This window comes from Bombina bombina, chromosome 3, assembly GCF_027579735.1.
Source record: "Bombina bombina isolate aBomBom1 chromosome 3, aBomBom1.pri, whole genome shotgun sequence".
Classification (NCBI taxonomy): Eukaryota; Metazoa; Chordata; class Amphibia; order Anura; family Bombinatoridae; genus Bombina; species Bombina bombina.
Genome location: NC_069501.1, coordinates 251,191,776 through 251,216,825, shown reverse-complemented (window position 1 = coordinate 251,216,825; position 25,050 = coordinate 251,191,776). Strand labels below are relative to the sequence as shown.

General features: G+C 38.2%; 1 protein-coding gene across 4 annotated transcripts in view; it reads left to right on the top strand.

Moving 5' to 3' along the window:
- Window positions 1-25,050, top strand: part of CUX1 (cut like homeobox 1) — a 657,906-nt gene that overhangs the window by 233,192 nt on the left and 399,664 nt on the right. For all 4 annotated transcript variants that reach the window (XM_053706261.1, XM_053706258.1, XM_053706259.1 and 1 more), the window contains exons 5-6: window positions 9,522-9,659; window positions 22,162-22,285. In XM_053706261.1, coding sequence (XP_053562236.1) covers window positions 9,522-9,659; window positions 22,162-22,285 — 262 coding nt within the window. The remainder of the gene's footprint in view (window positions 1-9,521; window positions 9,660-22,161; window positions 22,286-25,050) is intronic.

The following is a 25,050-nucleotide window of genomic DNA, read 5'->3' as shown; positions in this document are numbered from 1 at the left end:
ATCTATCTATCTATCATCTCTACCTCACTATCATCTTTATCTATCTATCTATCTATCTATCTATCTATCTATCTATCTATCTATCTAGTACTTGACAATTTCCAGATTAAGTGTACGTTTAAGAAAGTTTGACTGTGGAAATATTATCTGTAGTGCTGTCTCAGTCTCACTAATATATCAAAGAAAGTTGTGCACCTTTTTTGGGGATTACAATTTCGCTGTAATGTATAATATATCTGTTTAATTTAAAAATATATCTTTAGTTTTAAACTAGAACAACTATTTGTATGTTTGTTTTGTGTAATAATAATATCATAATCTGTTCTAGTACTATGTCATATTACATGAATACACACATATTGGTTACAACAATGTCAGTGCATCATCAGAATATTCTAAATGTGGAAGATGTCTGCAGACACAAAGTGGGGCCATGAAAAAAATATGTCGGGAAGAAGTCCAAATGAAACTCATTGTTCAGACAGAGTATGCAATTTAAAGAGACTTTTCAATTTACTTCTTTTATTCAGCTTACTTAAAGAGCATATTCAGGTAGCCCCTAGAAGCAGCAGTACACCACTGGGAGCTAGCTGGTTATTGTTGACTACACACACATGCTTCTTGCATTAACTCATCAGATGTATTCAGCTAGATTAAAGTCAGGCATTACTGCTCTGAGGCTAACTTTTACTTTGTGTCTAATCCTTTAAAGGGGTTAATCATATGGTTATATGCAAGTGGTAGTACAGTGATAAAAAAGCACTAGCCAGCCCATAAATTTAGGAGCCATTACATTTTGAACCTTTGTCCATTCCTAATACCAGGGAAAATGGGGGGCACCCATGGGTGTCTTGGGGACTCTAAACCAGGGTGCCAGGTCCTAATTTTTTCGAGCCCTGAACTAGATAATTTTCTTTTTTATGTCCCTTTAATTCGCTTAGTAAAGTGCAGAACCGTTTAAAAATTATATAATAAAAAAAGTTTTAATTGCACCTTTGAAAATAAGGATAGACTGAAGTAGTATCAAGTTGTTAGTGAAGAATACATCAGAGTAGTTAAGGAAAATAGGGAAGGTTAGTCCCTGAACCCTTACTAAAACGAAACCATTAGCATATATATGCCATTTATTATTAGCCAAATATTTGGAGCAACTTAAAGAAATGTTTAGACCAAGGCCCAATAGTGATAACAGAGTTAATTGATTTCTGGGGATGAGCAACAAGGTTTTGTAAGAACCTTTCTGTAGCTGACAACCCATTACCACAACTAATTCAGAATGATGCTGTGAAGAAATGGACTGAAGCTTGTGAAGATCTAGTCATATTTAGGCCAGAATAAGTAAGATCACCTTATCAAAATGAGGTAGCACAGAATAAAGTATCAATAAGTTAAGAACAAAAACTTACGTCTAGATTACGAGTCTTGCGTTATGAGGGGTGCGGTGCTAACGTGCAGTTTTTTCTCACCGCTCACTTACCTGCAGCGCTGGTATTACGGGTTTTTACAAACTCCGTGTTAACAGGCAAGAAGTGAGCGTAGAGCAAAATTGAGCTCCATACCGCACTCCAATACCAGCGCTGCTTAAGTCAGCGGTGAGCTGGTTGTACGTGCTCGTGCACAATTTCCCCGTAGACATCAATGGGGAGAGCCAGCTGAGAAAAAGTCTTACACCTGCAAAGAAGCAGCGTAAATCTCAGTAACGCAGCCCCATTGATTCCTATGGGGAAACACATTTTATGTTTACACCTAACACCCTAACATGAACCCCGAGTCTAAACACCCCTAATCTGCCCCGTCCCCGACTTCGCCGACACTTGCATTATACTTAATAACCCCTAATCTGCCGCACCGGACATCGCCGCCACCTACATTATATTTATTAACCCCTAATCTGCTGCCCCAACATCGCCGACACCTACATTATATTTATTAACCCCTAATCTGCTGCCCCTAACATCGCCGCAACCTACCTACATTTATTAACCCCTAATCTGCCACCCCCAACATTACCACCACTTTTCTACATTTATTAACCCCTAAACCCAAGTCTAACCCTAACACCCCCTAACTTAAATATAATTTAAATAAATCTAATAAAATTCCTATCAATAACTAAATTATTCTTATTTAAAACTAAATACTTACCTATAAAATAAACCCTAAGCTAGCTACAATATAACTAATAGTTACATTATAGCTATCTTAGGGTTTATTTTTATTTTACAGGCAAGTTTGTATTTATTTTAACTAGGTAGAATAATAACTAAATAGTTATTAACTATTTACTAACTACCTAGGTAAAATAAATACAAATTTAACTGTAAAATAAAACCTAACCTAAGTTACAATAACACCTAACACTACACTACAATTAAATAACTTACCTAAATAAAATACAATTAAATAAATTAAATACAATTAGCTAAATTACAAAAAAAACCTCTAAATTACAGAAAATAAAAAACAAATGACAAGATATTTAAACTAATTTCACCTAATCTAAGAGCCCTATAAAAATAAAAAAGCCCCCCCCCCCCCAAATAATAAAACACACTAGCCTAAACTAAACTATCAATAGCCCTTAAAAGGGCCTTTTGCGGTGCATTGCCCCAAAGAAATCGGCTCTTTTACTTGTAAATAAAAAATACAAATACCCCCCCAACAGTAAAACCCACCATCCACACAACCAACCCCCTAAATTAAAACCTAGCTAAAAAAAACTAAGCTCCCCATTGCCCTGAAAAGGGCATTTGGATGGGTATTGCCCTTAAAAGGGCATTTAGCTCTATTTCTGCCCAAAGCCCTAACCTAAAAATAAAACCCACCCAATACACCCTTAAAAAAATCCTAACACTAACCCCCGAAGATTCACTTAGCGGGAGAAGTCTTCATCCAAGCGGCAAGATGTCCTCAACAAAGCCGGCAGAAGTGGTCCTCCAGACGGGCAGAAGTCTTCATCCAGACGGCATCTTCTAACTTCATCCAACCGGCGCGGAGCGGCTCCATCTTCAAGACATCTGGCGCGGAGCATCCTCATCAATCGACGGCTTCTTCGAAATGAATGTACCTTTAAGTGACGTCATCCAAGATGGCGTCCCTTAGATTCCGATTGGCTGATAGAATTCTATCAGCCAATCGGAATTAAGGTAGAAAAAATCCTATTGGCTGATGCAATCAGCCAATAGGATTGAACTTCAATCCTATTGGCTGATCCAATCAGCCAATAGGATTGAGCTTGCATTCTATTGGCTGATTGGAACAACCAATATAATGCCAGCTCAATCCTATTGGCTGATTGTATCAGCCAATAGGATTTTTTCTACCTTAATTACGATTGGCTGATAAAATTCTATCAGCCAATTGGAATCTAAGGGACGCCATCTTGGATGACGTCACTTAAAGAAACATTTATTCCAAAGAAGCCGTCGATTGAAGAGGATGCTCCGCGCCGGATGTCTTGAAAATGGAGCCGCTCCGGGCCGGATGAATGAAGATAGAAGATGCCGTCTGGATGAAGACTTCTGCCAGTCTGGAGCACCATTTGTGCCCGTCTGGAGGACCACTTCTGCCGGCTTTGTTGAGGACATCTTGCCGCCTGGATGAAGACTTCTCCCGGTAAGTGAATCTTCGGGGGTTAGTGTTAGGATTTTTTTAAGGGTGTATTGGGTGGGTTTAATTTTTAGGTTAGGGCTTTGGGCAGCAATAGAGCTAAATCCCCTTTTAAGGGCAATGCCCATCCAAATGCCCTTTTCAGGGCAATGGGGAGCTTATGTTTTTTTAGTTAGGCTATTATTTGGGGGATTGGTTGTGTGGGTGGTGGGTTTTACTGTTGGGGGGAGTATTTGTATTTTTTTATTTACAGGTAAAAGAGCTGATTTCTTTGGGGCAATGCCACGCAAAAGGCCCTTTTAAGGGCTATTGATAGTTTAGGCTAGGGGGTTTATTATTTGGGGGGGGGGCTTTTTTATTTTTATAGGGCTCTTAGATTAGATGTAATTAGTTTAAATATCTTGTAATTTGTTTTTTATTTTCTGTAATTTAGTGGGATTTTTTTTGGTAATTTAGCTAATTTTATTGAATTTAGTTAATTGTATTTAATGTAGGGAATTTATTTAATTGTAGTGTTAGGTGTTATTGTAACTTAGGTTAGGTTTTATTTTACAGGTAAATTTGTATTTATTTTAGCTAAGTATTTATTAAATAGTTAATAACTATTTAGTAAATATTCTACCTAGTTAAAATAAATACAAACTTGTCTGTATAATAAAAATAAACCCTAAGATAGATACAATGTAACTATTAGTTATATTGTAGTTAGCTTAGGGTTTATTTTATAGGTAAGTATTTAGTTTTAAATAGGAATAATGTAGGGAATGATAGTAATTTGTATTTAGATTAATTTAAATTATATTCAAGTTAAGGGGGTGTTAGGGTTAGACTTAGGTTTAAAGGGTTAATACATTTAGAATAGTGGTGGCGACGTTGGGGACGGCAGATTAGGGGTTAATAAATGTAGGTAGGTGGCGGCGATGTTGGGGGCAGCAGATTAGGGGTTAATAAATATAATGTAGGTGGTGGCGATGCCCGGTGCGGAAGATTAGGGGTTAATAAGTATAATGTAGGTGGCGGCGATGTTGGGGGCAGCAGATTAGGGGTTAATAATATTTAACTAGTGTTTGCAAGGCTGGAGTGCGGCGTTTTAGGGGTTAATATGTTTATTCTAGTGGGGGCAATATCCGGAGCGGCAGATTAGTGGTTAAAAAATTTATTATATTTTTTGCGATGCGGGAGGGCCTTGGTTTAGGGATTAATAGGTAGTTTATGGGTGTTAGTGTACTTTTTAGCACTTTAGTTATGAGTTTTATGCTTCAGCTTTGTAGTGTAAAAGTCATAACTACTGACTTTAGAATGCGTTAGGAATCTTGGAGGTAGAGGGTGTACCACTCACTTTTTGGCCTCCCAGGACAAACTTGTAATACCGGCGCAATGCAAGTCCCATTGAAAAAAGACTTTACGAAATTTACGTAAGTTAATTTGCGTTAAGGCCAAAGAAGTGTGCGGTGCCCCTAAACCTGCAAGACTCGTAATAGCAGCGGGTGTAAAAAAAAGCAGCGTTAGGACCTGTTAATGCTGCTTTTTAAGCTAACCGCAAAACTCGTAATCTAGCCGTTAATATGGAATCAGGGGGCACAGTCAGGGACTTGTGTTAAAATAAGGCCCTATCTGAAAAACCACAATTACATATATTCATCTAAGTAGAGGTCAAAAAGATGTGAGGAAGCCAACATTTGTAAATGATTCAGCTGAGCCCTTATAAGTCATTGATAAATGTTAAAAACCATAAGGAACTAAGCGATATTGGCTTCAGAACTTCAGAACCGATGGAGCCAGAGCGAGGAGTCTGGGTGGTCTGGAAAGATCGTCTGGTGGTAGAGGGTGTGGCTTGGATTACCTGAATGTGTTTGACATTTTACTGCAAAGTTTGGATATTGCCGGCAGCATGTGGCAGCAGGAAAGAGCAGCAGAGGGACATCAATTCCGGATCAGGAAATACACATCTTTAAAAATATATATAAAAAAATAAATAAGGGGGGAACCATACAGTGGAGATACATGAAAAAAATTTTGTAATTCTATAGTCTAAATATGATATTATCCTAGACTTTTGACTCTTTATTTTGGAGAAGTCACTTTTCTTCTTTCTGATAATATAATGAATTCTTTCTAGGCTGCACCTGCCACATATGTACATTGTTTTGGAGTGAGCAAACTACCCCCTTTTTTACTCTAAATATGACCTCAGATAGTAGTGTCAATTTAATATAAACTGTATATGAGGATCATTATCTTTTTGATTTCTTTAGGATTTGTATATCTATATAGTAGTCCAGTCATTAACCCTTGCTTTGCTGTATGTAGAGAAGTGCTCTCTAAAAGTAGGAGGTTATTCTGTGCTCTTGACTGATGTTTCAGCGAATTAACACTCCCATATGCTAGTTCCAGTGGTTGCTTAATCGTTTATTTGTTTGGAGTCACTTAATTTCTATATAAACCAGTTTTATAATCCACATATACTAAGCACTTTCCAGTGTCTTTTTAGTGTAAATCCCCCTAGAATTGCTTCAGATTTAACAAAGCACAGTATGGGTCAAGTATTCTATTGTGTGTTAGGGTTTAGACAAGGCAGATTCTCATTGACTGCTTCATTTTACCTCATTTACATAAAATGTTGCTGAAGAAAGAAAATAGACCAGAGCACTGTGAAGACTTGTACCTTTAAAACTAAATGTAAACGTCTTTTACTCTATAAATGCTGGAAAGGCTGATGTATGCACGTTAATACATGGTTACTGTATCTCTGCAACCATTCTTTTATCCTCATATTGTCAGACTTCAGCAGTTTATTAGGTTTCTAAGGGCTCGGGACAGAAATTTGTATTCATAGGAAGACAGAACTGACTTTTTTTTCTTTCTTCAATGTTTTTGCATTAAAATATGTTTAAATATGGAATGGCGACTTTTAGCAGTTTTGCAGACATCTGGATCGTATTTGCTTGGTATAAGGCTAATTAATGCCAAAGTAATCTCTATGATTATTTTGTAATAAAAAGTCTCGCAGTATCTCTCAGCTTTAGACATGTATGTGTCCTATTCCTCCTAATATTAAATGGCATCAAAATTAAAATGCCATTTGTATTTATTGTGATATCTATCAAACATATTCAAGTCTTCATTATCTTATTTTTAATTGCAATACTGAATCTAGCAGGCGGCATTTCATGCCGTCTGGTATAAAGTGAGATTTTGTGCCATCCTATTTCTGTCCACTATTGAGCGCTTTGTTGGATAGCTGAGAAAAAGCATGTGTCCATGGCTAATGTGTTAACAGATATACAGTATGTTCTTACAGACTGAGGGTGGTCTGCGAAATGAAGGATTGTGATGTTTTGAAGTTAAATGAGCTAGCTAATGTACACTGTTGTTGATCCATTTAGTTTGATGTTTAGCATTCCTTGACATGAGACTAAATCTTTGCTGCCTTTTTACCATTAAAACTGGCGCCCTCATTAGAAATGTATTCAGTAATATAGTGTGTCTGCCGTGCGGCTGCATAATCTTGGCTTGGCTTTCCCTACGTAATGTTCAATCAGTTGTACAGTTTATTTCAGTATTGGAAATCAATTGCATGCTAGACAGTTATATTTACAGTAAACTAATAATAAGTTCACATGTGGAAGCAGCTTTTTAAAAAGATTACATTTTTACTCATCGTATTTACATTCAAAGATTTTTTCTTCTTCTCTGTAGCTACTGTATAATATAGTGGACAGGCTTTTATGATGTAAATCTTGAATTACTTATTGTCAAAGCATAGTGTTGCCACCTTTAGTTTAAGCCAAACCCGGACACTCTTAAATCATGCACAGTACACACTATTTATAATAGCACATAAGCACAAACTCGCAAATAGATATTCACACTCTTACACGCTCTCTATCTCACACTTACACACTAACACGCATTCTCTCACACATTTTTAACACACATACTCTCTCTCACACATTCACTCTTTCTTTCACACACATAGACAAAGACACTAACACTCTCTCTCTCACACTTACACACTAACACGCACTCTCTCACACATTTTTAACACACATACTCTCTCTCACACATTCACTCTTTCTTTCACACACATAGACAAAGACACTAACACTCTCTCTCTCACACTTACACACTAACACGCACTCTCTCATATATTCTTAACACACATACTCTCTCACACACATTCACTCTTTCTTTCACACACATAGACAAAGACACTAACGCTGTGCCTGAGAATATCACAAAACACGCTCTCTCTCACACTCACACACTAACACGCACTCTCACACATTTTTAACACATATACTCTCTCACACATTCACTCTTTCTTTAACACACATAGACACTAACGCTCTCTCTCTCACACACACACACACACTAACACTCACACACATTCTTTCTCACACACAGATAAAGATACTATCGCTCTCTCTCTCTCACACACACACTAACACTCACACAATAACACGCACTCTCTCAAACATTTTTAACACATATACTCTCTCACACATTCACTCTTTCTTTAACACACATAGACACTAACGCTCTCTCTTTCACACACACACTAACACTCACACACATTCTTTCTCACACACAGATAAAGATACTATCGCTCTCTCTCTCACGCACACACTAACACTCTCACATTATTTCTCACACACGCACAAGTACATTCACTCTGACGCACAGACTCACACACACAGAAATACACTAACAAACTCAAAGATACACACAGACACTCTCCCAGTCCCACACAGTCACTCTCCCACACAAAGACACACACATGCAGGTGACAAATTACTGTAGGCATGTGCAGTATGTTGCAAATGCACTGTCACCTTTTTTGGCTGTGGCTGTTTCCCACCAGACCCAGACATTTGCATTTCCAGGCCTGACTCCACTTCAAACACAGACACAAAAATGGAAGCCCAAACTGACCCAGACAGGTGGCTACAGATTTTGAGGGAGCTGTTCTAGCACTATATAGGTTCACCTTTCCTGGCATGGAATCTCATAGTGTATCAGTGTGAATAAGCACAGGTTACTTTTGTGCTGTAATTCTGCTCAGTAATGAGAACCATCAACTATTTTGCAATTTGAATAAAAATCCTATGTTGGTAGTTTTTTTCCCTACCTCTCTCTATACCTAACATCTCTCATTTATGTCTTGGTTTCTGTTTGAGAAACCTGGGTTAACCCAAAGCTTGCCAAGAAACACCCAGACTGTACAGGCCACTCCCCTTTATACCAGTTTTTTTTTTTTTTTTTTTTTAAATAGAGGTTCTTATATACTCAATTAACATTTATCTAGTGTACATCATTCTGGGGTTTTTATTTTTAAAACAAGTAGTACAAAATAAGTTACGGCAAAGCATCCTGATGGCAATTGAAAGAGCAGTGTGTAATTTTTCCACAACTTCACTTTTTTTTTTGGTATTCTAAATCCCAAAGAAAACAATAGTATTTACATTCATGTACATGTCCTAACTTTTTTTATGGTTAACAGGACTATACTTGCTGCAACATAGCAAATCCCAGAACAGTGCTAATTAACCCTGTAAATGCCCATGTATCCTATTTTTCCATTGTTGACAGTTGTGGTTTTATACTTGGCAAGATCTGCACCTTATATATTTTTCCATGTGGCTTTATTTTATAATCTTATATTTTATCTGTCCAGGTCCTAATACATTTTGAAAAAAATATTTAGTACAATGCCCAGTCTAAAGAACGTAACCTTGATTACACGTTGTGCTGTTTTATGTGTTCTAATAAAAAAATCTGTTGGCAGTGAGATTGTTTAAAAAAAAAAAACAAAAAAAAAAACACCACCAGTGTACTCTAAATATACATTCATGTTTTTAAAATTTGCTGCTAAGCTCACACTGTTGGATTTGTTTTGTCTCTTTGCCTAGATCCAGTCCCTGCCTTGGACCTGGGGCAGCAACTTCAGCTAAAAGTACAACGTATGCATGACATCGAAACTGAGAACCAGAAGCTCAGAGAAACATTAGATGAATACAACAAAGAGTTTGCTGATGTCAAAAATCAAGGTATGGGATTATGTTGTTCTGTTTACTTCACCATGAAGGGAAGCGTGGTTTTCTTTTCAAATAGAAAATTAAAGTGACAGTCTAGTCAAGATTAAACTTTCATGATTCAGATACGACATGCAATTTTAAACAACTTCCCAATTTACTTTTATTATCAAAGTTGCTTTGTTCTCTTGGTATTCTTTGTTGAAAGCTAAACCTAGGTAATCTTATATGCTAATTTCTAAGCCCTTGAAGGCTGCCTCTTATCTCAGTGCATTTTGACAGTTTTCTTTACAGCTAGACAGTGCTAGTTCATATGTGCCATATAGATAGCATTGTCTCACCCCTGTGGAGTTATTTATGAGTCTGCACTTATTGGCTAAAATGCAAGTCTGTCAAGAGAACTGAAATAAGGGGGCAGTCTGCAGAGGCTTAGATACAAGGTAATCACAGAGGTAAAAAGTATATTAATATAACTGTGTTGGTTATGCAAAGCTGGGGAATGAGTAATAAAGGGATTATCTATCTTTTTAAACAATAAAAAGTTTGGAGTAGAAGTGCCTGGCCCACACCTTCTAATGCTCATTCTACCTTTCATATTCAGATTGAGCAGCAATTTTAAGCAACTTTCTAATTTACTGCTATTATTAATGTTTCTTTGCTATCTTTATTTGAAAAAGAAGGTATCTAAGGTAAGGAGCCAGTCATTCGTTGGTTCCAGACTCTGTATAGCACTTGCATACAAAGAGAGAAGCGCTCTACCAGGAACGAACAACAGCTCAGTGGCTTGTTCTATGGCGATTTACCACCCGGAAGCAGCCTCTCTTAGACCAGTGTGCGTTTCACAGAAGAAAACTTTCCTGAAGTATATCAGTCTGATCCCGCCAAGTAAGGTCAGTCCAGCCCCGAAATACCAGGCAATTCTCCTCTGAACAAGGAACATGACAACCCCAGACGATCGTTTCGGCCTCCTATGGGCCTCGTCAGTGAGGTGCAGCCACATTCCTCTAAGCACACTGGGCAAGGAGTCCACGTCTGGTTTCCCCCATCACCCATAGGGAGACTTCCCCAGGGTCATAATAATTTGCATACAAAGAGAGAAGCGCTCTACCAGGAACGAACAACAGCTCAGTGGCTTGTTCTATGGCGATTTACCACCCGGAAGCAGCCTCTTTTAGACCAGTGTGCTTTTCACAGAAGAAAACTTTCCTGAAGTATATCAGTCTGATCCCGCCAAGTAAGGTCAGTCCAGCCCCGAAATACCAGGCAATTCTCCTCTGAACAAGGAACATGACAACCCCAGACGATCGTTTCGGCCTCCTATGGGCCTCGTCAGTGAGGTGCAGCCACATTCCTCTAAGCACACTGGGCAAGGAGTCCACGTCTGGTTTCCCCCATCACCCATAGGGAGACTTCCCCAGGGTCATAATAATTTGCATACAAAGAGAGAAGCGCTCTACCAGGAACGAACAACAGCTCAGTGGCTTGTTCTATGGCGATTGCAAATTATGACATTTAGGGAAGTCTCCCTAAGTGTGATGCGGGAATCCAGACGTGGACCCGTTGCTCAGTGTGCCTAGAGGGATATGGCTGCACCTCACTGACGAGGCCCACAATAGGCCGAAACGTACGTCTGGGGTTTTGCTGTTTCTCTTGTTCAGAGGGGGATTGCCTGGTATTTCGGGGCTGGACTGTACTGTGAAGTCAGGATCAGACTGATATGCTACAGGAAAGTTCTTCTCTGTGAAAGGCACATATTGAGCAAAAAGAGGCTGCTTCTAGGGTGGTAACTTGCCATAGAACAAGCTATTATGCTATTGTTCGTTCCCAGGTTGAGCGCTTCTCTCTATTTATTTCTGTATAGCACTTGTTTATTGGTGGGTGAATTTATCCACCAATCAGCAAGGACAACCCAGTTTGTTCACCATAAATAGGCCGGCTTCTAAACTTACATTCTTGCTTTTCAAATAACGATACCAAGGGAATAAAGAAAATTTGATGATAAGAGTAAATTAGAAAGTTGCTTAAAATTGCATGCTCTATCTGAATCATGAAAGAAAAAATTTCGGTTCAGTGTCCCTTTAAACTTCCTTATCTTTTGTCATATGCAACTCTTCAAAATACATTTGTGTAAAGCAATTTAAATGGGCATTAAAATAATTTGTTTTACTATGCATAACTAGACATTTTTATTACATTTTTAGTGTTTACTCTCCCTTTAAGATACAACATAATGCCATCATATTATTAACAACTTTTATGTGCTCTGAATACATCATTCTATGTAGCATTTATTTAGTGTTTGATGTCCCTTATAGTTTGCAGTGCGCCTTTCGGTATCTCTAGGGGGATTGATAAATTTAAAAAAAAAAAGAGAAAAGTATAAAAATGAATTGCTCTAGTTTTTAATACATTCAGAATTATTCTATGGATTATTTAACAATTTTGACATTAACTGAGTTGAAAAGAATAATGCCATATGCAGTAAATCTTGAGGATTGTTGTTCACTCCGTATTAGCTAGACATCTGTATAGTGCTTCGTAAACCCATATAAAGCCTCTCTGATTTATTGTTCAGTACAGATCAGTGAGTGGATCAGCTATAGCTGAGGAGTTATACTTTATAAAGGAATTTATTTTTGCTATTACTCCATTTAAACAGAAATAGAGCCTTGTTTTGTTTTTTTAAGTAGACAACCCAAGGTATTGATCTAGGCCCATTTTGGTATATTTCATGCAACAATTTCACCGCCAAATTTGATCATGTAAAAAAATTGTGAACGTTTCACAAGCTTTGGATTTCTCACTGAAATTATTTACATACTGCTTGTGCAATCAGGACACAAATGATTGTAAAAGCTTCTCTGTGAGCCCCTTTGTTCAGAAATAGCAGAAATGCATGGCTTTACCATTGTTTTTTGATAATTAGAATGTTGTTAATTGCAGCTGCGCATCACACTTCTATTATTCCTGGCAGTGAAGTGGTTAAAGGGAGGGGGACATAAAACCTAATTTTTTTCTTTCATGATTTAGATAAACCGAAAATTTTAAACAATTTTCTAATTTAGTTTTATTATCATATTTTCTTGTTATAATTTGTTGAAAAGCAGAAATTTAACCTTAAAGGGACACTGAACCCAAATTTTTTCTTTTGTGATTCAGAAAGAGCATGACATTTTAAGCAACTTTCTAATTTACTCCCATTGTCAAAATTTCTTCATTCTCTTGGTATCTTTATTTAAAATGCAAGAATGTAAGTTTAGAAGCCGGCCCATTTTTGGTGAACAATCTGGTGAATTTAATGGGGGTTTATACCTCATTAAATTTGGGCTCTTTATTAAGGGTTTTAGAGTTAGTTTCTCCTTGAAGTCTTAGGGGACATTTTGGACAGTTTGGGCGCAGGCAATGGGGCTGTATGTTGTATGCGGTTTAATAATAGCCAACCGGGACTTTGGATTTTGATATAAGCTTTACTGCAAGCTCAATGTGAGGTGGTTCCACGATTAAACTGTACTAACAGCTACCCAATCTGAAGCTGGATCGGTCTGTTTTTAATCTCCCGGCGCTTTCACTTGTAAAATATTAATGGCGACCTGGAGATGGCTTTTGGTAATGCCCACGATGGGCGGAGTTATGAGTGGCGCCAATTTAGTTTTGCACCACTTTACCAATACTTTTGTTATCGAAAGAAACAGAGGATTCAGTGTAGGTGTTTGTTCTTAGTACCGGACAGTACTACAGCTGAGTCCGGAATTTTTGTGGAGCAGAAGGGTTGGCAGGCACCTCAGATAGATTTAGCTGAGGTGTAGAAGGGGTTGCAATATTGTGTACGTAGTTCAGACATGTTTGCACAAGAGCCCAAGTAGCTCGCACTTATAAATAATAAAGGTTACACTTTAAGAGTTAAAGACACAGTAACGAAAATAAAAAAGTTACACTTAAAGAGACAGTAACGTTTTTTTCTGTTTGTTTTAATCACCTATATGTGAGTCAAATTGGTCCAAGAAACCCTACACAGTGTCTCCTTATGTTTTGAAAACAAATATGGAACCACCAATCCCTTTCTAAGGTGTTTGCTGTTTAGGAGTCTATTGACAAGGGTCAAGTTATGCCACATTTTCTCCTACAGTGCCCCAAAAAATGTATGGCCCACATGCAGTGCCCTGCTCTTCCTCTCACACTCCACATGGAGTTACTCTGCATTTCATGCTTTATTTGTTTTACCTACGAGGTAGAAAACATTTCTAGAGGACATCTTTTCAATCATTTAGGATGATTGATTCAGTAGTTGCTATTCTGAATGTTTCTTCCTTGTAACCTGTAAGAGGAAGATACTTTGGTAATATCTGAGGGGGAATTCTCAGACTCAGATGGAGTAATAACTTTATCTGATCCTGAGGCTGTTCTCTTTCAGTTTTTTAGCTTGAATACCTCCTTTTGTTAATTGAGGAGGTTTTAGCTACCCTGGGCGACCCCGACACTAGAACTGCTATATCCTTAGAGGATAGTTGTGTTTTTAAAGGTCCTATGGACAAGAAATTAGAGGGTCTACTCAAAAAGATGTATGTACACCAGGGCCTACATTGGCGGCCAGCTGTGTGCATTGCTACCGTCACTAGTGCGGCGGCATATTAGTTTGATACGTTGTCGGATGCTCAGGACAGAAACTTCTCTGGATGAAATCCAAGATATGATAAAAGCTCTTAAGCTAGCTAATTCCTTTTTTACGGATGCTTCCCTTCAAGTTATCAAACTGGCAGCAAAGATTTCAGGTTTCTCTATTCTAGTTTGTAGAGCCTTATGGTTAAAACCTTGGTCTGCGGATGTGTCCTCTATGTCTAAGCTGTTAGCAATTCCTTACAAGGGGAAGACCTTGTTTTGACCTGACTTGACGGAAATTATTTCTCATATCACTGGAGGTAAAGGTCTCCTTTTCCCTCAGGATAAGAGAAATAAACCAAAAGGCTTGTTCCTTTCGAAATTTCAAGGGAAATTCTTCCTCTTCCACCTTCAAGCAGGAACACTCTGAACCTTCGTGGAGACCTAATCAGTCTTGGAATAAGGCAAAGTAATCCAAGAAGCCTGCTACTGAATTAATGACAGCATGAAGGGCCTTGCACCCGATCCGAGACCAGATCTTGTAGGGGGCAGACTTTCCTTTTTTTGCTTGGGCTGGGGTTTGAGATATTTAATATCCCTGGACAATAGAAGTTATCCTCCCAGAGGCAGGTTCTACTTTCAAGATTTTCTGCAGACCAGACAAAAAGAGAGGCGTTCTTACACTGTGTAGGAGACCTCTTCGACCTGGGAGTGTTTGTTCCTGTTCCGATACAGGAACAGGGTCTGAGATTTCATTCCAATCTGTTCGTGGTTCCCAAAAAAAGAGGGAATCTTCAGGCCAATTTTAGATCTCAAGAGTCTAAACAAATTTCTCAGAGTACCGTCCTTCAGGATGGAAACTATTCGTTCCATTCTCCCTTTGATCCAAGAGGGTCAATTTATGACAACAGTGGATTTTAAGGACGCGTTCCCATTCACAGGGTTCATCACAAGTTCCTAAGGTTTGCCTTTCTGGACAAACACTTCCAGTTCGTGGTTCTTTCCTTCGGTCTTGCCACAGCTTCCAGAATTCACAAAGGTTCTGGGATCGCTGTTGGCGGTGCTTCGGTTACGGGTCATTGCAGCGGCGCCCTATCTGACGACATCCTAGTCCAAGCGCCATCCTTACAACAAGCAAGACCCCACACGGACTTGGTGTTATCCTTCCTGCGATTCACAGGTGGAAGGTAAATTTGGAAAGGGGTTCCTTAGTACCAAATACAAGGGTAACTTTTTTTGGGAAACATAATAGATTCCCTATCAATTAAGATTTTTTTGACAGAAGTTAGGAAATCAAAGATTTTCAATGCTTGTCTAGCCCTTCAGTCCACTTCTCGACCATCAGTGGCTCAGTGCATGGAGGTAATCGGGCTGATGGTGGCGGCAATGGACATCATCCCGTTTACTTGGTTCCATCTCAGTCCTCTACAGTTAAACATGCTCGGGCAATGGAATGAGATTATGCCGATTTGTCTCCTTGAATACTTCTGGAAACGGGAGACAAGGGCTTCTCTTCAATGGTGGTTGTCTCGAGATCATTTCTCCCAGGGAACCTGCTTTCGCGGACCATCTTAGATGATTGTGACAACAGACGCCAGCCTTCTAGGGTGGGGAGCAGTCTGGGGCTCCCTAAAGGCTCAGGGGGTTTGGACTCAGTCGGAGTCTCTTCTCCCTATAAACATTCTGGAGTTGAGAGCGGTCTTCAATTTTCTTCTGGCCTGGCCTCAGTTAGCCTCGGTCCAGTTTATCAGGTTCCAGTCGGACAACTTAACTTCTGTGACGTACATCAATCATCAGGGAGCAAAAAGGAGTTCCTTAGCGATGACAGAGGTAACCAAAATAATCAGTTGGAGGAGGCCATTCTTGCTATCTGTCGGCGATCCACATCCCAGGGGTGGTCAACTGGGAGGCGGACTTCCTGAGAAGACAGACCTTTCATCTGGGGAAGTGAGAACTCTATCCGGAAGTGTTCTCCGGCCAGATTCTCAAGTGGGGTCAACTCGAATTGGATCTCAGGGCATCTCGACAGAAGGCCAAGCTCCCGAGATACGGGTCGTAGTCCAGGGACCCCCAAGCGGAACTGATAGATACTCTGCCAGTCCCTTGGGCCTTCAGTCTAGCATACTTATTTCCTCCATTTGCTCTTCTTCCTCGGGTCATTGCTTGAATCAAGCAGGAGAGGGCATCGGTGTTCCTCATAGGATTTGGTATGCAGATCTGGTGGACATGTCATCTATGTCACCTCGGAGACTTCCGTTGATGAAGGACCTTCTAATTTTAGGGCCTTTCCTTCACCCAAATCTAGTTTCTCTGAAACTGACTGCTTGGAGATTGAACGCTTAATTTTATCCAAGCTGGGTTTTTCTGACTCAGTCATAGAGACCATGATTCAGGCTTGTAAGTCTGTAACTAGAAAGATTTACCTTAAGATTTGGCGTAAATTTCTCTATTGGTGTGAATCCAAGGGCTACTCATGGAGTAGAGTTAGAATTCCTACTATTTTGTCCTTTCTACAAGAGGGTTTGGAGAAAGGATTATCGACAAGTTCCCTAAAGAGTCAAATCCCTGCCTTATCTATTGTGTTTCTCAAACTTCTGGCATATGTTCCAGATGTACATTCATTTTGTCAGGCCTTGGTCAGGATCAGGCCTGTGTTCAAACTAGTTACTCCTTCATGGAGTCTGAATTTAGTTCTCAAAGTTCTTCAAGGGGTTCCGTTTGAGCCTATGCATTTCTTAGATTTTAAGTTGTTATCTTGGAAAGTTTTGTTTCTTTTTGTTATTTCTTCTGCTCGTAGAGTGTCATAACTCTCGGCAGTGCAGTATGAGTCCCCTTACCTTATTTTCCATTCAGATAAGGTAGTTTTATGTACTAAATTAGGATTTCTTCCTAAGGTTGGATTTGATCGGAACATTAATCAGGAATTTGTTGTTCCGTCCTTGTGTCCTAATCCTACTTCTCAGAAGGAACGGCTTCTGCACAATTTGGACGTGGTCCGTGCTTTAAAGTTTTACCTGCAGGCAACTAAGGATTTTCGCCAATCTTCTGCTTTGTTTGTGGTTTTCTCAAGAAGACGTAAGGGACAGGAAGCTACGGCTACTGCTCTATTCTTTCTGACGGAAGAGTATCATTCGTTTTGCATATGAGACTGCTGGACAGCAGCCTCCAGAGAGAGTTACGGCTCATTTTACGAGGGTCGTTGCTTTCTTATGGGCATTCAAGAATGAAGCTTCTATGGAACAGATTTGCAAGACTGCAACTTGGTCCTCTCTTCACACTTTTTTTTCTATAAATTTGACACTTTTGCTGTGGCTGAGGCTGCTTTTGGGAGAAAGGTTTTTCAAGCAGTGGTGTCTTCCGTTTAGGTTCCCTGTCTTGTCCCTCCCATATCATCTTGGGTATTGAATCCCATTAGTAATTAAGATGATCCGTGGACTCGTGTCATTAAAAAGAAAAGAAAATTTATGCTTACCTGATAAATGTGTTTCTTTTTTGACACGATGAGTCCACGGCCCGCCCTGTTTTTTGGAAGACAGGTTGTTGGTTATTATAAACTTCAGACACCTCTGCACCTTGGTTTTTCCTTTCTATCCTTAACTTCGGTAGAATGACTGGAGTGGGAGGGAAGGGAGGCGCTATTTAACAGCTTTGCTGTAGTGCTCTTTGCCGCCTCCTGCTGACCAGGAGGTGAATATCCCATTAGTAATTAAGATGATCCGTGGACTCATCGTGTCAAAAAAGAAATACATTTATCAGGTAAGCAAAAATGTTCTTTTTATTTGCTTTTCACAACAGGAGACTGCTATTTCATGTAGGCCATACAGTTAGCAATCGGCTAGATTACGAGTTTTGCATTATGAGTGAAAAAGCTGCGTTATGACTTTTTCACTACTGCTGGTATTACGAGTCTTGTAGGTATAGTTGTACCGCACACCTTTTTGGCCGTAACGCAACGTAACTAAAGCACTTTTTAAAAAGTCCTTTTTCAATGGGACTTCCACAGCGCCGGTATTACGAGTTTGCTGTGAGTGTATTAATATAACCATGTTGGCTGTGCAAAACTGGGAAATGGGTAATAAAGGGATTATCTCTCTTTTAAAACAATAACAATTCTATTGTAGTCTGTCCCTTTAAATAAAACACTGTATTAATTTAGACCATTGTATGTTTTGATAATGTCCTTTATTTTTCTACCTATTTTAACCTCTACAAATATTATTAAAATTGTGCTCAAATGACTTCCAGATCTGGAGATATCTGGTGATTAAATAAGAAGTGGCTGTATCTTAACCTGTATTGGGGGAAGGGTTCCAGGAGTGGAGATTTGAAATTTGAAGTAGTTGAATATATAGTAAAAGAAATAAATGCTTTAAAAAATATAATTGTTTTTGTACAGTAGAATAACCCTTAAATGGAGATCTGTTCACTGAGGATGTTATTCATTTCACAGATTGTCTCTTCCTTTGTATTATATGTCACATAGAATATAATCAGTTTAACAGCATTAAGGCCCGAAAACTACATCTACACACAGACTCGGAATCATGCATTGGATCCTCACACAGAGAAGTCAGGAATTAGCTAGCTGTAGAGGCAAACACCATGTGTTCAGGCTAGTATTATGGGGAGATGTAGTATAGGGTCATATAAAAAGTTTTGCATTGTGGTTTTAGGTTGGATCACTCCATTTTAGGCTAAATATTACCAAATTGTGCTTCATGGAGCACTGGAAGGTCTTTCATAAATAGAGTTCCACAAAAACTGCCCCAGATAGCTTTGTGTGTACAAGATATTGCTATACAAACTGGACTCTTACAATCAAACTGGTTATCATAGATCTGAGCAATACTTTAGATGAAAGAAGGCAAAAGAAGAATGCTATTTAACACCAAAACGCCACCTGCAAATCAAGCCCAATCTACCTTAGTGTTAAATGAGATAGAAGTCCAGTAAATGAAAAAGTAAGTGAAAACATTTGATATGCTGCCAACATCTGGAGGAAAACCTGATAAAAAAACAATAACGAGAGTGATCTCATCAAAATGTTTATAGTACACAAATCTCAAAGTGATTAAATGCTTGTTTATACAGAAGCTTAAATAATCACTGGCAACTTTGAAGCAAGTAAACATTTTCACTTGAAATGGTACCCAATCTCAGTACTCCTATATTTTTGTTTCCAGTATATGTTCAAAATAAAAGATCACTTCCTTGGAAGAGAACAACCTTCGGCTGTTGTTGCTTTTGAAAGCCTTCATGCTTATACTTAAAGGGACATTGTACTAAAAAATCATCTATATGAAAGACCAGTATGTACTAGATCCTAGTAGTGCATTGTTGATGAGCCTACCTAGGTATGCTTTTCAATAAAGGATACCAAGAGAACAAAGCAAATTATATAGTAAAAGTACATTGGGGAATTTGTTGTCATGTCTATCTGAATCATGAATGTTTAATTTTGACTTCACTATCCTTTTTTAAATGTTCATTAGTATAATTAATAAATAAAAATTCAGTTAGTGCTTCTTGTAAGTTTTGTAAATGATTCTGCTTATGCACTGGTGAGTTGAATGTTATGTAATAATATGTCCTTTTTATAATGCCAGTATGACAATTTATGTCATATAATTACTAGAGTTCCTTACTTGCACCATCAGATTTTTAAACATTTTTTTAATTATGATTTAACTTTATAACCTGGCTTTATTAATATATAAATAAATATATATATATATATTATAATAAGGATATAATTTTTTATTAATGTAGAGTATGTAAACCCCTCATGGCTCCAGGTTTACATTTCAGCTTGAATTGATTATTCTATACCCATTTCTTTGACTAGTACCAGATTGGGCCACCTTGGAACTAATTACACTGTTACTCAGAAGCTATTTAGATGGCTTATGTGTTACTCTTTGGGCTGAATGTTCTTGGCCCTGAAAAAACTTTGTTTGATTATAGTTAACCTGCCTTAGTCAAAACACTAGTCTGTTTTGTATTACAAGTGACATGAGCACAGTGTGCTAAACTAATATAAGGCTGATCTTAGAATTGTATCATCATACAGTAATGGGTCATATTAGACTGTCCACTGCATCACACCATCATTTTACATTACCAATCATAATTTAGTATGTATGTGTGCATATGTAAGTATGTGTGTGTGTAGTGAAGTAACTGGAAGAACTATTTGTTTAGTACACGAAAACATTTTTTTTAAATAAATCAATGACTATCTTGGCTCACCCTAGTACTTGCTATTCTTTGTTGAAAGGAATACCCAGGTAGGTTCAGGAGCAGCATTGCACTCCTGGTAGCTAGCTGCCGATTGATGGTTGCAGCTATATACCTCTTGTAATTGGCCCACATGATGTGTTCAGCTAGCTCCCAGTAGTGCATTGCTGCGTCTACCAAAAAAAGATACCAAGAGAGCAAAGCAAATTTGATAATATAATTAAATTGTAAAGTTGTTTAAAATTGTATACTTTATCTGAATCATGAAAACAAAATGTTTCATGTCCCTTTAATGCTAAATAACAGTGGCTTCTGTTATTGCCCAAAGAGCATCCTAGCTGTGCCTATCTGGATTTACAGCTAATATTTCCTTTCAAGGCTGCTGTGTTATCTGTACAAAGTCTGCATCTTTCACCCAAGCTATGTCAGTGGTTATACTTTCCCAGACCTTGCCTGGAGTAGCATGCCGGCCATTGCATTTGAAGATCTGAGCAACTTCAGTTCCAAGCACACGTCCACTGAATGTGTTCATCAACGAATATTCCATGGAATTCATCAGTGCTCCACTAGTCAGTCATGTCCCCAGTCCCCTGGAATCCTTCACAATCATCCACAAGCTTCTTTTTCCAACTGATCTTGTTCATCTAAAAGAGAGAGTTTCCACTACTTTGGTTTTTAAAAATGGATCTTCCTGTAATGATGAAACTAGCTTTTTTGTGGGAAATGTCCTTATCAGCAAATGAACAGATTTCTCTTATCCATGCAAAAAATATACATATTTTAACACAATTAACAACTGATTTTTCATATACATGATAGCAAAAATGTAAGTCCTTTTTCAACTTGCTTCATGTTAAGTGCATCAGATCACTGAATTATGATCAATTACTGATCACATTATGCAAAACTGAAGGTACTGTTGTCAAGATGGAATATCCTATTCACTTCCTCAAATTCTGGTTGTTTTTTATTTGTTTTTTATCCCCATGTATTACAAAAAAATATTTATACTCACAGGTTAATTAATTTCTTAATATTCTTCATGTAAGTCAAGAGCAGCCTAAAGACTTCTGGGAAGTTTTTATCTACTCCTAATGGCATCATATAAAACATGTCTGCAGCTATAGCAGTGTTAAAAAAAACATAATAGCAGTTTTATTTAGAATGTATAATGTATGAAGGAGGCATAAGTAATTGGCATCACAAATATACATAGCAAATGTGTAAATTAGGAGAGTGTGAACATTTTACCTTATGAATGAAAGCTATGTGAAATGAATGCTTTAACCTGGGCTACAAAATGTATAAGTGTTTGCACATGTAAATTCCTGCTTAAACTTGCACTGAGACTTTATTAATCCCAGTTCAACACAGAGATCATTTGAAACTGTTCAATAAGGTGATATTATGTTTTGCTATTGATTTTTCTTTTCAGGCATGTTGCAGAAACCCTGGCTCTGTTTCCCAGCAAAATCCATTGATCCTTCTCAACTGAAACGTTTAAAGTTCAATTTAACATTTAGGGAGTAAAAGGTCTCCAAAGGGACTCATATCTATTGATTTTGTGTCAGAGTTGAAGAGCTAGAGTTTAAAACACACTGATCCTACAGGGTAAAGAAAGCCTTGTATTATATAACCACATGAAGCTATGTAAACACATTTTCTCCCAATTGTTTTTCTACAGAGGTTACAATAAAAGCACTTAAAGAGAAAATCCGGGAATATGAACAGACCCTGAAGAGCCAAGCGGAAAATCTTGCTCTTGAGAGAGAACAAAAGTTACAAAATGACTTTGCTGAGAAAGAGAGGTGAGCAGCAGTATTGGAAAATGAGTTCTGCCTATAAAATATATAGAAATTCTGAAATTAGATGCAGTGATCTTGAGGGAAAATCACAGATGTGATAACAGGCAATGCATTTCATATAATTACTATTGGGATAACTTTGTTCCAGTATTTCTTTGTAGAATTAGCGCTGCGGAATCTGTTGGCGCTCTACAAATAACCGATAATAATAATAATCATCAATGCACAACACAATGTAATGTCTGAGTGTCTGTGTCTAGCAATATATAGTGTCATTTTTTGGGCATTGGAAAAGGAGTGTTAAATAACCTCAGAGGCTGAGTCTGTCATTTTATTTAGTTCAAGGGTTCCCTTAAGTGCCTGAACATTTGTAACATTAGAAAAAGAACAATATTAAAGGGACATTGTAGTGGAAATATTATGTGCTCTAATTTGTTAAAGCATGTAATTTCATCACAATTCACTGTGGAACTCTTGTTTGTTTAACCCCAAAAAGGGTTAAACATATATACAGTCCCACTTTAAACCTCATGTAGATAATGTCCCACTTGGGAGTTTCAAAGAAGTGCATCTATTAAGTGGGACTTTACCTATGTGTTTAACATACATCATTGGGACTAGTGACAATTACACATCTGCTGTGGCCCCTTAAAGGGACAGTCAACACCAGAATTTTTGTTGTTTTAATAAGATAGATAATCCCTTAATTACCAATTCCCCAGTTTTGCATAACCAACACAGTTATAATTATACAGGTTTTACCTCTGTAATTACCTTGTATCTAAGCCTCAGCAGACTGCCCCCTTATTTCAGTTCTTTTGACAGACTTGCATTTTAGCCAATCAGAGCTGTCTCCATGGTAAATTCACGTGCATGAGCTCAATGTTATCTATATGAAACACGTGAACTAATGCCCTCTAGTGGTGAACAACTATCAAAATGCATTTAGATTAGAGGCGGCCTTCAAGGTCTAAGAAATTAGCATATGAACCTCCTAGGTTTAACTTTTAACTAAGAATACCAAGCAAAATTGGTGATAAAAGTCAATTGGAAAGTTGTTTAAAATAGCATGCCCTATTTGAAACATGAAAGTTTTTTTGGGACTTGACTGTCCCTTTAAGTACAGGTATAAAATGGGTTCCTGTAGGGAATTACTTGTAATATTATTACACGGTAAGGATACTGATTCCTGCAGGATCAAACCTCTTCTTGGAAAGTGGAAAAAAATACAATTCTAAAAAGTAGAAAAACAAGAAAAAGAAAATATATTACAAAGCAGCAAAGTCCTTGATCCAGCGGTAGTCACTCAACCATGCTGTGTGACTAACTACTGATTGGGTCACAGCCTTTTCTGCTCAGGACCAGCATCTACTTTTTGCACTATAATATCCCTTTAGTTGTCTTATGTACCATTAGATAATTATTTCCAAGTGAATAGATTTATATTTTGCATATATTGTTACAAACTGCCTGTATTAGTACAAACATGAAACACGTGTCTGCAGCATATTATAGTTATTCTGTAATGATCATAATATCATTGTAACTGAATTGTAAATTATAATGATCTTGGACTACAGCCCAATGCAAATCTTATGCATATAGAAAGAGAAGCGCTCTACCAGGAACGAACAACAGCTCAGTAGCTTGCTCTATTATTATTATCAGCTATTTGTAGAGCGCCAACAGGTTCCGCAGCGCTATGGACATAGGTGGTATGTAAAAACGATTACAGGGATCAAATGGGGAGAGAGGGTCCTGCCGAGAGTTGCACTGTTGCAGTCGGCTCTTATGAAGGTGAACAACAAACAGCTGGGCTCATAGGCTACATGCTATGGGGTTTTAGGGGATAGCAGTGGAGATAGGAAGGTTAGTGTAGATTGTAAGCGTCCCTGAATAGTAGAGTCTTCAGGGAGCGAGTTACTCTATGGCGAGTTACCAGCTAGGAGCAGCCTCTTTTAGCCCAATTGTCTTTTTCACAGAGGAGAACTTTCCTGAAAATATCCAATACAAAATCACAGTGGTCATTAATCAGATTCCATGCTCCTTTACTCCTCCTGTGGTTTTCTTTCATGTAATTAGCAAGAGTCCATGAGCTAGTGACGTATGGGATATACATTCCTACCAGGAGGGGCAAAGTTTCCCAAACCTCAAAATGCCTATAAATACACCCCTCACCACACCCACAATTCAGTTTTACAAACTTTGCCTCCTATGGAGGTGGTGAAGTAAGTTTGTGCTAGATTCTACGTTGATATGCGCTCCGCAGCAAGTTGGAGCCCGGTTTTCCTCTCAGCGTGCAGTGAATGTCAGAGGGATGTGAGGAGAGTATTGCCTATTTGAATGCAGTGATCTCCTTCTACGGGGTCTATTTCATAGGTTCTCTGTTATCGGTCGTAGAGATTCATCTCTTACCTCCCTTTTCAGATCGACTATATACTCTTATTTATATACCATTACCTCTGCTGATTCTCGTTTCAGTACTGGTTTGGCTTTCTACAAACATGTAGATGAGTGTCCTGGGGTAAGTAAATCTTATTTTCTGTGACACTCTAAGCTATGGTTGGGCACTTTGTTTATAAAGTTCTAAATATATGTATTCAAACATTTATTTGCCTTGACTCAGAATGTTCAACATTCCTTATTTTCAGACAGTCAGTTTCATATTTGGGATAATGCATTTGAATTAATCATTTTTTCTTACCTTCAAAAATTTGACTCTTTTTTCCCTGTGGGCTGTTAGGCTCGCGGGGGCTGAAAATGCTTCA